General features: G+C 40.0%; 1 protein-coding gene across 1 annotated transcript in view; it reads right to left on the bottom strand.

Moving 5' to 3' along the window:
• The window catches only part of OLFM2 (olfactomedin 2), a 1,260,631-nt gene that overhangs the window by 614,083 nt on the left and 629,268 nt on the right, over positions 1–17,280 (bottom strand). Inside the window, exon 3 of the mRNA XM_044084686.1 lies at positions 11,625–11,780. Within this exon, the coding sequence (XP_043940621.1) occupies positions 11,625–11,780 (156 nt within the window). The remainder of the gene's footprint in view (positions 1–11,624; positions 11,781–17,280) is intronic.

The raw sequence follows: 17,280 nt of genomic DNA, 5'->3' as shown, positions 1-17,280 counted from the left end.
AATGTCTGGGGAAAGAAGTACTAGGAAGCCTTTGTATTGTCTTTACCATTGAACTAATTGCTACTCTGGAAGAGTGGAAATTTGAAATTGTTTTATGACTTCTAGAAGCTGCAACAGTTCTTAGCAAAGCCCTGTGTCTGTGTGTGTCTTATTGACACATATGTGTGTGAGATTCTGGGTCAATTTCTAGGAATGGGGGTAGCATGGAAACCAGAAGTCAGATGACCAGATGTATGTGATATCATTCTGTAATCCATCACTGAAACTATGTTTTTATTACTAGATGGGACTGAAGTCTCACAGCACTTTGTTTTTGGAACCTGACATAAAAGGATCTTTCACCCACTTCATCTTGCTTACTCTAGTAAGTGAACCAGGGAACAGTAATTCCTTAGATCAGTCAGGAAATTATTGTGAGATTAGTTAAGTACTGTTTTTCTGTATCTGTGTGAATTTATTCATCGGTGTTATTTTAGTATTTCCTATGACTGAAATTATGGTGCTTATCGTAAATAGAGATTACATATTTTCACGTTCTTTTATTATGAAATATATTTAAACCTTTCACTGTGTCTGGTCCTTTAGAGAATATTTTTAACCTTTGAGAGTATTCATATCTATTTGGTGACTCTGTGGCCACTCCTGCATGCATTACTGCATTTGTCAAAACACTAGCATTTGTATTAATATTCATTTCACTCAGTGTAATTGGGTACCCTTGCAAGAACCTTATAGTAGCTGGCTTTGGAGTGTCTGGTGGCAGTAACTACCTTATAATCTGGCCAGAAGGTGGCATAGCTAGGAAATCTGTGCCAGCCTTTCCCAGGTGTGTGTGTGTGTGTGAGTGTGAAAATGAAATCTCAAAGAGAGAGAGAGAGTGTGTGTGTGTGTGTGTGTGTGTGTGTGTGTGTGTGTGTGTGTGTGTGTGTGTGTGTGTGTGTGTGTGTGTGTGTGTGTGTGTGTGTGTGTGTGTATGTGTGTGTGTCAGCTGCTTGGAGCAGGGACATGAAGCACTGGTTTCACAGAGAGGGTGCCAGAGGACTTGGCTTCGATGCTCAGCTGAGAACTCACTCTTTAGCTTTACTAGAAGGGAGTCTTACTGGGGACCTGGAGGGAAGCAGAGAGAGAGAGAGTAATCCAGACCCCAGACTGAGTGTGTCTCCTATGTGCTCTTAAGGGAAATTGTGTTTGATGCAGAGAGCTGCTTCTGGAAACATTGTGTGTATTTGTTATTGTTCCAAGTGAATATCCATCTCCAGTGTCAGTGGTGAGGATTAAGACTCCTTTATTATTGACTCAGACAGGGGATGCCACAGTTTGCATCATATTTTTGGTCTGTTCCTTATAATCTGTGTGGTTTACTGGGAAGTCACTGAAGATTGAAGTCAATATATATTGACATAAATTTCTGCTTCATACTTCATATCCTTCAGAAAATGCATGCTAACACAAACTAAATTGGTCCCTATTTTTGGCCCTTTGTACCTCCATTAACTTAGTGTTTGACCACATTTCTTGCACTAAAAGGTTGTATGGAAAGATCCACATTCAGTGTAAAGATTTCACAGCCGCAACAATGGTCTGAGCGACAAAACCTTGCTTACACTTGCCATGCATCATTAATATTCATGGTGGGATGCTAAGTTATGCTGAGCAAAGACCAGTATCATGTATGTGAAGAACCTCAGTGTAGGATCTCTGTGGAACCATCATGGAGTTTATTGAATTCTACCACAGGTCTTGTACAAATCGATTCAGATGAGAAAACTGCAACTTCTATCTATCTATCTATCTATCTATCTGTCTGTCTGTCTGTCTGTCTATCTATCTATCTATCTATCTATCTATCTATCTATCTATCTATCTATCTATCTATCTATTTTATTTACCTAACATTCAAATGAGAAAACTGCACTATTTATTTTTTTAGTTATTCAATCATTCACGCATGTATGTATCTTTACTTATTGGACAGGGTAATCAGACCGGTCAAAGATTATTTTCAACAGAAGCTGGAGAGGAAACAGACAAATGAGGGAGCTTGCATAACACTGCAGAAAACAAAAAACATTGTATAATGTAATGCACACCAATGTTCAAGAAACAACAAAACATAGCATACAGATGGTAGAAAATCCATGTCTCAGGTTAAAAAAAACTGCATAATATGCAAATGTAATGCAAGTAATAATAATGACCAGCAATTTCATAAACATTTACTCAAGGGAATCCAATCTCTTTTGCACAATAACTAGAACATGCTGATGGGACAGATTTGTATCACAGATAAGTCCTCTATTACTAAACTGTCTTCTGCTCTAAATAAAATACTTCTCTTACTCTCTTACTCTGTTCAAATGTAATTTTGCCAAATTGTTTGGTAACCACAAATTCACACCACAGTTTAGTATCCCTGTCTCTCATGTATAGAGGAAATATGTAAATGTCTCAATATATCCTTGCTCAGTCCATCTCTAGGTTATTAATATGCATAATACAAGACATAAAAATGACCATGGGAATGTAAATTTATGCTACTTAAGATTGTCACTGATCAGTATTGTAAAAGGTACTCAAGAACCTTTGACTTTTAAGTTACTTGTCACGTTAATACAGAAGACTCTACTAGTGATAGGTCATGCACGATATTTACAACATGATAGTAGTAGATGAGTAACGACTGGAGAAAATATCAAAATTTAGTAGAGACTATAGCAGTATGTGAGTAAGAAGACTATAGGTAATACAGGGTGTAGTTAGTGGAACGATTACTACTCGAGATGTATAATAATATTGATGATGAAAGCATTTAGTGACTTAATGTCGCATGTCATACATTGTTGCATTGTTATATCTTAGCAAAAAAGTGCATGGATGTGCATTTGGTGAGGTATCTGTCTACTAACGACTTTTAGTTTATTCCATAGTTTTGAGATTACAAAGGAAATGTGTCATCACAATGACTCTTTCAGCTTAAGGGCTGAAAGGGAATTGACCGAAGTACAATGAATTTGACTGACATGAAAGTTAACACATCTCAAACATGAAATCTTCAGCTAGGAAACATGAAACAACACACACCATGAATCTACAACAAGGAAAATAATAAATGAAACCAAAACAAGCAAAATCAGTTTAAGAAGACAGTTTTTTGGTGTGGAGGGGGGCAAGAACCCTTCATCCCTTATGTAGTAGACTTTAGCTTGCACACTCCTTACTTGAATATGTTAGTGATATAGTCTTACATCTCTAGATAAGGACAAATAACCTGAAAAGGTGAAATTTACACCTGCACAAGCAATCATTCCATATCAATTATACACTTTATCATGTTCAATACATGCAAGAAAAGTCCCACAGTTTCAAAAATAGCAAAGGTATATGGCATGCCTGTTCTACAAGAAACCCATGGTGAATATGACTTTCGCTTACAATGCACATAGCAGTTCATGCATTAATGTTACTGAAAGTTGTTGTGTCTTTTGGCTTTTCCTGGTTAGGGGTTGCCACAGCAGAACTCCGGTCCACTAATGATTGGCAGTAGATTTTTACATGCCGAGTTGCCAGCTCTGACGCACAACCTTCAACGAAGGTACGCCCATTCACAGAAGACGCTCTAGCTGAGAATCGAACAGGACAACATTGTACTGTGAGGCAAATATTGCAGAGACATTATGATGGTGGGCTGTAAGATGGTGGAGACAATTTGATAATGGTTTTAAATTGTGGGAAAAGATTAGTATTGCAGTAGAGAGAGTGAAACATTTTCACTTGAACTAAGGAGTCCTGTCCTGATGAACACATTTAAGTCAGTGTTGTTTCTTTAAAGACTAAAAAAATAAAATAAAATAAAATAAAAAAATAAAAAAAATAAAAAAGTGATGGGATGTGCTGGGATAGCTTGTTGAATATCTAGTTATACAGTTATACGCATGTGCCAGCTTTGATGTTTGTGCTTACCATTTGTTAATGATGACCCCAGAGGCATATCAAGCTAGGATGCTTGAGTAGTTGTTACCTGAGTCTGATCTGTCATGAGATGTTTTGGCATTCATTGGTTCATAGGTTCATAGATGTGTACTAGGCTAAATGTCCCTGGAGCCTTTACAAGCCTAGCCCATAGGATTACCCTGGCATCGTGCCACCTAACCTTAGTTTCCAGTGCCTCTGTCAAGTACAGCCACTGGAGTGATCCTCAGGGGTGAATTTTCTATTTCCCATACACTCATCAAGATATCTGTTGAAGAGGGCCAGTGAGGTGCTCTGTTTGACATATATGGGAAGTCTATACCATAGCAAGGGCAGTCTCTGAGTTACGATACTGTCCCTCCAGCACGTTCTGTTGATTGTGGTAATGTTGATGTCTCTGGAGTGTGTGGTGTGGAGGGACTGAGATTTCTTTAGATGTAGCATTTCTAACAGAGCTGGGTGAGACATGGATTTGTAAGTTAAGCAGAGCGCCTCTAAGTAGGTGACATGAGACAGAGAACAGTTGGAGTTTTTTGAGTCTGTCCATATAGGACAAGTGTTTAAGGCCTAGGATCCTCTTTGTGAGGTGCTTTTGCGGCCTCTCCAGTTGTTGCAGGTGTTTAGTGAGGTACATGTCAAATGGGGCATTGTACTCAATGACTGGCCTAATGATGGACGAGTAGAGGGAGACAATGACCTCTTTCTTCCTGGATGCAAAACCCTTAATAATGAGATGTGCCACATAGAAGGACTTTCTGACCACAGTGGCAATGTGGTGGTCATAAGAGAAGTTGCTGTCAACCTGTGTTCCCAGATCTCTTATAATGCCTTCTGTGTTCAGTGGACTAACATCAATGTGGTAATTAATGGAACTGGGTTTTTCCCAAAGGGGACGACAACACATTTTTTGGCATTGAGCTTAAGGCCATGGTTCTGACACCAGTCATTGGTCTCAGTGAGGCCTTTCTGTAGGATGTCAACTTGGGGAGTTAATAATGGCTCCTGCAGAACTGCAGTGGCAAAACCTGCCCTTGACTTAGAGTAGAGATGCAAATGATAATGCTTAGTAAAGGTGTGAACAGAACTCCAAGTAGCAGCCTCTAGAATGTCTTTGGTTGGTACTCCTCTGAGAAAGGCTGCTGAAGTAGCTGCAGCTCTGGTGGAATGAGACCTAATGCCCTTGGGCACTGGTTTACCATGGTGTAAGTAGCAGAAACGGATGCAGTGGCTTATCCACTTTGAAATTGTCTGCTTCAAAATAGCCTTTTCTTCTAATCCTGCAGCATATGTCACTAGTAATTGCTCAGTTTTTCTTAGAGCTTTACTCCTGCTCAAGTAGAATCTTAGCTGTCTGTATACATCCAAGGAATGCAGAATTCTCCCCCCTTGTTCTGCAGATATGGATAAAAGGTTGGCAGAATAATTGTTTGGTTAAGAGCCACACTGGAAACCACCTTAAGCATAAATGTAGGATTTGTCCTCAGAGACACCCTGTCTGGGTAAAATATGATAAAAGGCTCTACAGCCATGAGGGCCTGTAGGTCTGAAACTCTTCTTGCTTATGTAATTGCTAGTAGCAGAACTATTTTCCATGATAAGAACTTTATATCACCGGTAGCAGCTGGTTCAAATGGAGGCAGGGTGAGCTTTTCCAATACATAATTGAGGTCCCATGCAGGTAATGGTGATCTTCTAGGAGGCCTTACATTGTTGGCTCCTCTAAGATACTGCTTTAGTAAAGGATGAGAAAAGATTAGTGGCTCTGTATTGTAATGAGCCAAAATGGCAGAGGCATGGATTATGACTGATGAAAAAGATAGGCCTTTGTCAAGCATCTCAGTTAAGTATTGTAATATTTGAGGAATATTTGGTTCTGCTGTATCAGTTCCTTGTGCTTGATTCCAAGCACAGAATCTCTTCCATTTATCAGCATAAGATTTTCTATTACTAGGCTTTCTGGCTTCCAAAATGACATCCATCACAGCTTTACTGAGAGGAGTTGTTTGTATAACTACATGAACAGCCATGCCGCCAGGTTCAGCGTCTGGAGTTGATTGTGCAGGATCTGATTGTTTTGCTGGGACAGTAGTTGAGGTCTTTGAGGTAAGGTCCAAGCTAGGTATTGAGACAAGTTCCTTAGGACTGGGTACCAGTATTGGTGGGGCCAGTCTGGGGCAATTAATATAATCTTTGGTTTCTCTTGCCTGACTTTTTGGAGGACCTTGGGAAAAAGAGCAGAGGAGGAAAGGCGTAAACTGATAGGTTTTTCCAACTGAAGGATAGGGTGTCCACTTTCCATGCTTGTCTGTGATAAGTCCTTGTGCAGAATCTTTTCAATTGATAATTTTGAGGAGAGGCAAATAGATCTATGTCTGGGCTCCCCCATTTCTCTGTTATCATGCTGAAGACTTGTGGATTTAGTTTCCACTCATGAGGGTCCATAAGGTTTTTGCTTGAATCATCTGCCAGGATATTTTGCTTTCCTGGCAGGAATTGAGCTTGAAGATGTATTTGGTAGGTCAAAGCTGTGTCCCATAGTGCCATGGCTAATCTGCAAAGGGGGTATGAGTGTGTGCCCCCTTGCTTGTTTATATACCACATGACCATGGTGTTGTCCATCTTTATCAGTAGTTGTCCTGGATGAAGTAAGTCCTTGAAGGCTGTTAGGGCATTTTGAACAGCTAGCATCTATTTCTGTTTGATATGCAGATGCATTTGTTTTGGGGTCCATATGCCCTGAATGCATCTTCCTGCCATATGGGCCCCCCAGGCATAATCTGATGCATCTGTTGTTAAGGTTTGGCTGACAGGGGGTAGAGTGAAGGCCCATCCCATGTTTTGGTGACATGCCTTTGCCCACCATAGAAACTTCTGTTGTAGGCAGGGTATGAGAGGAATCATTGTTTCCAGTCTGTGAGAATGTTGACTCCATAAACTTTTTAGGTACCATTGAAGTTTCCTCATATGCAATCTTGCATATGGAATCAGTAGGATGCAGGATGACATGAATCCCAAAACCTGCAGAATTTGTCTTGCAGATAACTGGGTTTTTGTTGCCATCAGTTTGAAGTAAATAGTCAGTTGCCTTTGCTTGCCTGGCGTAAGGTAAGCCATCTGGGCAGTTGCATTCAAGCTTGCACCCAGGAATTTTATCTTTTGAGAAGGTACCAGGTGTGATTTCTTTTCATTTATTGTGTACCCTAGGCATGTTAGAAGCCCTTTCACAAATGCCAGGTGTTGAAGAAGAATGTCCTTGCTCTCTGCTTGAATGAGACAGTCGTCCAAGTAAGGGTATATTTGTATAATTTTTTGTCTGCAAAATGCAATTACTGGTGCCAAGCAGTTTGTGAAGACCCTGGGCACAGTAGATAAGCCAAAGGGCAGTGCAGAGAATTGGTAATACATTAAGCCAGTCTTGAATCTGAGGTATCTTCTGCACAATTATCTTACTGGGACATGCAGGTATGCCTCTTTTAGGTCTAATGTCACCAGCCAAGCATTCTTGCCCAGCATGGGCAGAAGCTGCTGGAAAGTCAGCATCTTGAATTTTGGAATGTCCAGGTATGTGTTCAAATTTGATAAATCCAGTATTGACCGGCAGGCCTTGTCCTTTTTGGGTACCAAGAACAGTCTTGAGTAAAAACCTTGTCCTTTTTACTGTTCTGGTACTGGCTGAATGCCCCCCATATCCATGAGGGACGTAACCTGTTTCTGTGCCTCTTCCCATTGATTTTTGGGCAGATCTGGCCAACCGTTTGCCATTGGCAGAGTGTGGAAATGGAATCTGTATCCCTGTGATACCATGTTTAGTACCCACTTGCCCTGGGTTATTAACTGCCAATTTTGAGTAAAAAGAGCTAAGTTTCCCCCTAAGGGTGCTGCCAAAAGATAAGTGCTTGGTGTAGGCAGAGGGAAGTCACTGAGGCTGTTTTCTGTAGGTTTGCACTTTATTTCCTCCAGATTTGGAGGTAGAAGCGCCCCATTGCTTTGACCTGTATGAATCTTGCGCCTGGTATCTGGAACCCTTAGGGTATCTGGATTTGCCCCTTTGAGCTCTGTCTGACACAGGAAAGGACCAATTCTTTGTAGGCCAGTGTCTACTGAATCTTGGTGGCTGCACTTGTTAGAAGTCTTTAACAATTTGCATAGACTTAGCTTTGTCTTCCATTTTCTTTAAAACCTCTTCTGCCTTAATACCAAACAGAGTGTCATGCTGTAAAGGTGCATCTAGCAATTTAGCTTTAACATGACCAGGCAAATTTTGTTCCTTTAGCCAGGCATGCCTCCTAATCACAGATCCAGTAACTGCAGCCCTGCAGAAGGTCTCTAAGGAGTCAAAACCACATTGCAAAGTATGCTTTCCAACCTGTTCAGATGCATGCAATAATTCCTGCAATTCTTTATTTTCTGCACATTCAGAAATCAACATCATTTTCTGTTTCAGCAATCCCATAACATGTTGTTGATACTTAAGCATATGAAATTGACAGTTTAAGGCTCTGATTGCCAAGGTTGCAGATGAATAAACCTTTTTTTCCTATCTGTCCATGCCCTTGAATCTCTGTCAGAGGGGGTAGGATTTTTTGCTGTTGTGGCCTTAACTCCCTTTGGACCCTGTGAAATAGTTTCAGGATCAGCAGCAGGGTTTCTAAATAAAAATGTATGTGAGTCAGGGACCCTGTAATATCTGTCAGGCTTACTGGGAGCCGGAGGTAAGGAGTCAGGGGTCAAGCTGGACTCCGAAAATACATCATCCACAATGTCTAAAACAGGGAGAATGGCCAAAGGCCTGTGGTGAGGGAGAAGAAGGAAATCCCTGAGCCTCTTTTTTGATTCTGAGAAGTCTTGACTCTCCCAGTGAAAATGCTCCCTCAAAGTATGCACGGTTTCCCCAAATTAATAATCCTCAGCAGGAGAAGCAGAAGGTATAGACTCCTCTTCATCAGAATCCTCATAAGGATGTATAGATAATTCCTGATCAGAAAAGGAATCAGAAGAAACAGAAACCTGACCTGAAGATTCATAATCAGTGTCTTGCATAGGCCTCTTATCTGGAGGGGGATGGGTACCCTTGATCAAGGTAATAAGGTCTTCAGCCATTTTGATCATCTGTTTTTTAGGCATAACAACCTGTGCATGTGGCTCATATGTCCTTTTTTTAGTTTTAGAAGTTGATTTTGTCTTTGGTTTTGCAGCTGTCGTCGGTTTGATATACAAATGTTGAGGTCTGAATACACCCTCAGAAGCCGTTGCCTGCTCAGCGGCTCCAAACCCATCCGAGGGAGATACATCCATCGGTCCAATACCTTGAGTATCTTGCGGCATGCCGGACTCCACATGGGTGTTGGTAGAGGCCTGTGACTCAAAGGTAGCAAGTATCAGGGGCTGCAAAAGCACCTCACTGAGTACCGGTGAACCAGCAATTGGCTTAGGAGAAGCTTCGTCGTCGATTTTGGATCTCAACTGCCTTTCTCTGTCCTTTTCTTTGCATTTTTTATGTACTCTGGTAGTCGGATTGCTATCTAACCACATTTCTGGGTAGTTAAATCTGTTTCCAAAATACTTTGAGGCAAAAATATACCGATGCTTAATAGTGCGTTGGTTAAATCTAGCACAAAACCGACAGCCACGCACATTGTGATCAGGGCCCAGGCAAAGACTACAGTATAAATGGAAATCCTTATGAGGTATTTGCTTCCCACAAGTAATACAATTATTAACTTTTTTTGATATCGGTATGGAGCAGGAAAAAAGTTTCCCCAACGGGGTACTTAACTTTAGTGAAGACTTCGGTTCTGAAACTCAAACTCGTTTATTTCAGTAGTCGGCCGACTGGCACTTGCAAAATGCTTCTGCTTCTGGCACTGCGCGGCAAGAAAGACTAAAGAAAATGGCATTGGCTGCATGTTTTATACCCCTGATGACCTGACGTCATGGAAGAGGAGACAGCAACCGACGCAGGACTCAAGACTTTGGAATTCAGGCCGACTGAGGGTAACCTGCCAGCAGATTACCCAAATGTAATGACTGCAACAGTGAAACATGAAGAACATCAGGCTTCAGAAGGAACAATGCTAATATCCATTGCATAGAATGTTCAGATTTGCCCTGTTATGTGAGAGGTCATGGGAGTTTGCTAATCTGGACTGCAATTTTTTGTGGAGAAGGCTTATGAGCACATCGTCTGGCATGTGCTGTGGAAGAACCTGATGAACTCTGGATACTGATTCATAGGCTCATAGATTAGTACTAGGCTAACTGCCCTTTCTGAGCCATTTTAAGCCTAGCCATTTATCCCTTGTGAGACTCAAACCCTGCACCTTGTGTTTGTAACGCAAATACCTTAACCATTAGGCCACCCTCCCAACCCCGTTGATTTTGGTGCATGGATTCCAGTCTCTTAATGAAGACAGAGATAATTGCATTTGCACTATTTCAAGATTCAGTCAAGTCTGTGTTTTGCTTCATTTATGGTGTGTCCTGATGATTTTTACTGAAGGAAGTTGAGAGGCCGTTGATGTTTTGAAGATAGTGTGATATGGGAATGCTGAGATAACATCTTTACTGCTTGTTGTCGATATATCTTTTGTTTGCTGATGATGTTTTCCTTTAAGCCCAATTAGACTATGACCTATACTCTATAGCATGTAGTTAGTTGTAAGACTTGCTGCTCAGTTAGAAGTGGTTGGGATGAGAATTATTAAGTCTGAGGGCATGGTGCTCCTCTTGAAAAGAGTAGCCTATTATAGTCAGTTGTCCATGGTGGAGTCTGACAGGTAGGGACATCTGTGATAAATGGAGCAGTTTAAGAACATTAGAGTCTTGTCTCAAGTGATAGCAAGGGGGTAACGTGAAACTGTGATACAGATGGGAGCAAAAATCTGCAGTCATGTGGGAGCTGGAAATATCTGGAAATGGATGCTGAATGTTTGGATAAATCTTTTGGTTTGCTGGGTTTGGTCTGTGTTTATCCTCATCTATGATTGTGAAATATAAGTATCGATCTAAAGGATGAGGTTATGGGTACATGTGATAGAAATTAGCTTTGCACACAGTGGCACTGAACTTAACTCTGTAACAATCTGAAAAATGACATAAAGTAGCAGTTCCTTCTATTAGAAACAAGGTTGCTTCACACTGACCGGAGCCTAGAAAGGAGGTTCATACATCTTATAACAATGTCACATTATGACACACATTCAACTTGGTTCAGGCATGGACTACTGAAGGCACCACTAAGCATGTATACTTTCGTAGTAGGAGGGGAATGAAGAGCTGTAAACATAATAAAGCTTGAGCTTGGTTAGTAGGGGCTACAGATAAAAAGAAAGGACTGTACTAGGACAGAACTGGATGGCAGCTGAAAATGGGAACATTCAAGTATAATGCAAAAATTTCCTTAATCAGTGGCAGTGTCGTGTCCATTACTAAATACAGTAATAAACAGCAGACTGACAGACAAACGTCAGGCAACTTTGTATAAGGAAAAACAGAGTGGGGAAGGGACTAGCTTGTGTTTGTTTGGTGACAGTTTAAAAGTAAGAGTATGCACATCAATGAACTGAAGGTACTCAAAATAAATGAAATCACAATATGAAATTTTACCAGAGATACCAGTTCATGCATTTTCATATGATTACCCCTGCATGGCTTACCTGAAAAGTTTTTGTATTAAGATTCTTCTGGCTAGCTGTTGCTTGCTTTAATTTTGCATCTAGCACCTTCATGAGAGATTCTGTATTCCGTACATATTGCAGGTCCCTGTAAGTTCTCAGGTCTAGGACTTCCATAGATTGTGAAATGTTCTGGACCTGTGAGCATAAAACAACAATAGTTCACTACAATTGATTCAGATTCAGTGTGACTGTTGACCTTTCTGTTAGATAGCATAAGCTTGACATTCAGATTAACTCTGTTATGTTTTTATACATTATATTTTATAGCTAAATTCTGATTTATTTTTCTTTTATTTAATTAGAAAATAAAAATACTTGAATGCTATACCCCCTCCCACACACACACACACACACACACACACACACACACACACACACACACACACACACACACACACACACACACACACACACACACACACACACACACACACACACACATATTTTCTTATTCATCTCTGATTATTCATAAATAAATGCATTCATGGGTGGTACAGTGGCACACAGAGTAGCACTCATGGGTGGCAATGTTGATTCACAGGAAGAAGTTATCCAGTTCTATTCATTCTTTTTTCTTTTGTTCTTTCTTTCTCTATGGAGCATGCATGTCCTCCTTGTATTCATATGTGTTTTCTCTAGGGACTCCAGTTTCCTGCCACATCCCAAATACATGCAGTAGTTTCATTGATAAATTGAAATTGTCCACCAGTGGGTGTGATACAGAAGAAAGGACTGCCCAGATGGTACATACTTGTTATCAAACTCTGTGGGTGGTGCTTGCCAATAACGCAGAGACAACAGGTGTTGGATATGACTGAACAGCACTGGATGGATGGAACAATATTTATATATATATAAATATGCATAAACATATGTTGCTACATAAACTATTATATTAAAAACTGTGATATATGTACACTTGAGTCACTCAAAAAATACTGAGACATAGACGTCAGTTCTCAAGAGTACTGGTGTCGTTTAATACCAAGGAGCTGTTCCTACATCAGCACTCAAGGAAGCACTTTAAGTTGGCATGCAGTAATATTAAAGGAATAGAAATGGAAATAAGAGGCATATTTTTGTAGTATAATGAAAGCCCCCAGGCTTTTACTAATGCATTATTACCACCAGGAGGTCACATGATCTGTGAGATAAGTGCAGCACTTGGCTTTATAGAAGACTAGTACTGCCCATACTGCAGAAGTTATACAGCCTTGAAATAAAAATAATAATGTAGTGGTGGATAGCTGTCCATGCTGGGGATGGAGGGTAGCTTGACCTGTGCAAAATCATCGTTGAATCTTTGAATAATTTTTCTGTATTGCCTGCTTTCCAGCAGCCCTTTCATTTGCCATGAGCAAGAGCCAGTCATGTGATACCATCATTCAGGGCTTTCTATGCTTCCTTAGTTTTTATCTCATTGCAGCCTGAGTGGGAGGAATTTGCACAAGATAGGGTCCTTTCAGCATGTATGCATAGTGTCATTCATGTCCAATGTCAGTAACGGCACACATTCTCCATTTGGTGAGTAGTCATTCTAAGCCTTTAACGTTGCACTTGCTGGAAAACTGATTCTCTGCTACGTATCTGTTTAGAAGTCATCCAAACTGCCATTCCTCCCCCAAGGTTTGGTATCTCAGCATCTGAAAATATCTGCAGGTCCCCCTCCCAGACCTACTTTGATCTAGTCACTAATCAATCCTGAGTCTTCTGAGTAGCAGTATGTGATGAAAACAATGGCTGAATATTTGTATTTTAAATAGAAAATGAATATGTCTATCTAATTCTCTAGATTCGTATGTGCCTATTTTCTGAGAAATGGCATCTAGTTCTCATTATTTTGTGAATCAGTGTGTGACAACTGGCTACAGTGCTTCAGTAATCCTGTTTTACAATATGCATCAATGCATGCATAAATACATATATGTAGTGTTCCACATTGAACAAATGAAATATCAATGTCCAAAATGTTGATTCAATGCACTCACATCAATAACAGAACTTCATGATACAACTGCCAATGCTCTGAGGATGAAGTTCAGGGCATGCAGAATGAAAAGCAAGTCACAATACCCCACCCTCTTCTAATTATATATACTAACTACAAGATTGCACAGTCCCCAGAATAAGGGCATACTCCCCAACCCTAGTGACTGTCGATCTTACATACCTGTCAGACATCTGCTTTATCAACCAAAGCATGTCGACAAAACAGATATTGCTATTAAGGCATTTTGCTCTAAAGAATGAGTATGAAGTATACAGATAGACAGATAGATAGATAGATAGATAGATAGATAGATAGATAGATAGATAGCGATATATAGATGTAGATGCATATTTCAATATATTTCTTGTCTGCTTTTTTCCCCTTTTCATCCACTGAAGTCAGTTACTGTCTTTATGATGACATTACAAAAAATGTCCCATTATTAGATTTCCTTGAAAAATTTAATTATTTTTATTTATTATTTTATTTTATTTGCAGTTGGTTTACCAGGATAGTCCATTGGGCCAAAATGAACCCGTTTTCAATGGAGTCCTGGGGAGAAAAGCTCCATAACAATCTCAATACAGTAGGTTAGTAATGATAGTTATACAATGCAAAAAGTTCAAGCAAATAGTTACAAAATAGTTCAGCATACATTAGAAATTCTGTATACTTATGATGGATCATATAGATGATACAGACTAACAAAGTAATATTACAAAGTAATACTGGAAGTAAATTCATGTTACGATGCATAAACTTAAGAAGTGCAGTCTAGTACATTATATCAGACTAGTACATTTTTGCAAATTCCATAGGAAACAGAGTGTGAGTGTTAGGGGAAAAAGGAAAAATTACTGGAGAAGCAGGGGAAGGATGGAAGATGAGGTAGCCAGAGTTGATTATGTGGGGTGGGAGGAAGAGCATTCCCACTGGGACGCTAGGTGCGAATGAAGAGATTTTTTGAAAATCAAATGGTTAGGGATTGTGCGAATGGAAGGTGGAAGGGAGTTCCAGAGGTGAGCTGGGCCGTAGGATAGTAGTTTTTTCCAGGGGGATTAATTGGTTTATGCACTTCTAATAGATTTTGATTATGAGACCTTAATACTCTATTTGGCAGATGCATTTTAAAGGCAGAAGAAAGTGAGGGACAAAGGGAGGGGTTGAGAATGAGTTTGTGGGCGAGAGTTAATTGTGTGTAGGTTAGATGATTAGGTAGCTCTAGCCATTTTAGTTTTTGGAGAGAGACAGTGGTGGGTTGATGACTTATGGCTAGTAGCGAACTTGGCAATTTTGTTGTAGCAGGAAGAGAGTTGTTTTTTACAGAGGACTGTAGATTAGTTAGGAGTGGAGCTCCATAGAGAAGGGAGGGGATGAGAAAGGAAGTAGAGAGAGTGATTTTAGTGGCAGGTGTAAGGTAATGATTTTGTCGGTAGAGCATACCTAGTTTTTGGTGTTTTTTATATTTAGTTGTATGTGGGAGTTGAATTATAGTTGGTTATCAATTTGGACCCCAAGTAACTTGGTCTCTGTCACCAGTTCCAGATGTGTGTTATTTTGACTCATAATTGAGAATGTATTCATATTGAAAGGAGTGGCTTTAGTGGGGGTAAATACCATTAATTTGGTTTTAGCAGCATTGAGAGCTAGGTGATTATCTTTCATCCATTGCTCAGTGGTTGAAAAGGCATCTTGTGTAAGTTTTAGAAGTGTGGGAATGGATGAGGCAGAGCAGATAATAGTTGAATCATCTGCATACTGGATGATATTTGAGAATGGGATAGATTTGTGGAAATCATTTATAAATATATTGAAGGGAAGGGGACCCAGTATGGAGCCTTGTGGAACTCCGGTAGGAGTATTAAGAAATGAGGAGGTGGCTTTCTTCCATTTTACTGCTTGATATCTATTGGATAAGTAGCTGGAGAACCAAGTCAAAGAGGAAGGACCTAGGTTAAGTTCAGAAAGTTTAGTTAAAAGCAGGCTATGTGAGATGGTGTCAAATGCCTTGGAGAGGTCAAGAAGTAGAGTAGATACAATTTGACCAGAGTCACGGGCTTTGCTTACAGTTTCAAGGAAGGAGAGGAGGGCTCTCATGGTGCTATGATGTGGTCTGAATCCATGTTGTGAGTGAGTTAGGAGGTTATTATCTAAGAGATGTGGTAGGAGTTGAAGTTGGACACACTTTTCTAAGAGTTTAGAAATGGGAGACAGGATAGCGATTGGGTGGAAATTGGTTACATTGTTATTGTTGCCACCTTTATGTAAGGGTATGATAAAGGCCTGTTTCCAGATTTGAGGTACTATACATTATTGTATAGAGCGATTAATTAAAATACTAATGGGGTAGGCAATTGCATCAGAAGCTATACTGAGAAAGTAAGAGGGGATGTTATCAGGAGTGTTTGTACATGGCTTCAGTTTCCTAAGGAGTTTCTTTATAGTAGAAGTGGGAATTGGTTTTAGTGAGAATAGAGGAGAGTGGGAAAAGTTGGTGTTAGTGGGTAGTGAAGATGATGAGAAAGTTTGTGATGGAGAAGAGGTAGATAGTATAGAGACAGTTGATGGGAATGAGGGACATGTAGTAGTGCAGGATAGAGTGTTGCTAGTGGAGAGTGGGGGTATGTTGGAGAATGTGGTGGTGGTAGAGAATGAAGAGGTTAATCTAGAAATAGATTCAATGAAAAAAGAGTTAAATTGGGTAGCTAAATCTGAATCTGGAATATGTGGGTCTGGGGAAGGGGTATCTGATTTGCTGGGGTTAAGAAGGGTAGAAATACCTTTCCAGAATTTCTAAGGGTTTGTTTTATTATTGTTTTGGAGTGTCAAAAAATACTTTTGACGATTAGAGATGATGAGTTTTTTAACTTTTTTTCGAAGTGTTTTATATTCGTTATGAAGTAATGGGGTTCTGTTAGTGCCCAGACTTTATCTCTGTGCCGCATGGATGCTAGTGTGTTTTTGGTCAGCCATGGCATGGAATTAATCTTTATTCGCTTTGTCCTTAAAAGAGCATGGGAGTCAAGTATTTTTAAGAATGTTGAGTTGAAGTGGTGAACTACATTATCTAGAGATGATGTTTTTAGACAATTCCAGTTTATTGATTTAAGGGAGTTTGAAAAGGTTGTTGGGTTAAAGTTTTTTTGGTTACGGGTAGTAATGTAATTATGGGTGCAATGTAGGTTTGAGGGGAGACGGTGAGTAAAGATGGGTAAGTGGTCACTGAGGGAATCTGGAAGCATGCCACTATCAGCGAAATTGTGGGGATGGGAGACTAGAATCCAATCTAGAATACTACCAGTGGAAAGATTTTTTGAGGGGCGTGTTATGGAGTTTATTAGTTGAGAAAAATTGTAGAGGTTGATGTTGAGAGAGTTTGTTGGAGAATGAATGGTGGCCCAGTTAATATTCAAGTCTCCTAAGATAATAGTTTTGTTGCTAATGTTTTTGGAGAGCCAGGAGAGGATATCTTCAAGTGTAGAAATATTGTCTCCTGGGGGGATGTAGAGGCAAGCTAGACAAATGTGTTTGTGTTTGTTAACTTGAAGTAAAGTTAGGAGAAGTTCAGCATTATTAAAGTGCGGAATAGGTTTGGTGTAGGGAGTGACTAACAGGGAGGATGAGTAAATGAGAGCTACTCCTCCA

Source organism: Protopterus annectens, chromosome 9.part0 (assembly GCF_019279795.1).
Source record: "Protopterus annectens isolate FY-2018-M chromosome 9.part0, PAN1.0, whole genome shotgun sequence".
Taxonomy (NCBI): Eukaryota; Metazoa; Chordata; order Ceratodontiformes; family Protopteridae; genus Protopterus; species Protopterus annectens.
This window is presented reverse-complemented; position numbering and strand designations above follow the sequence as displayed.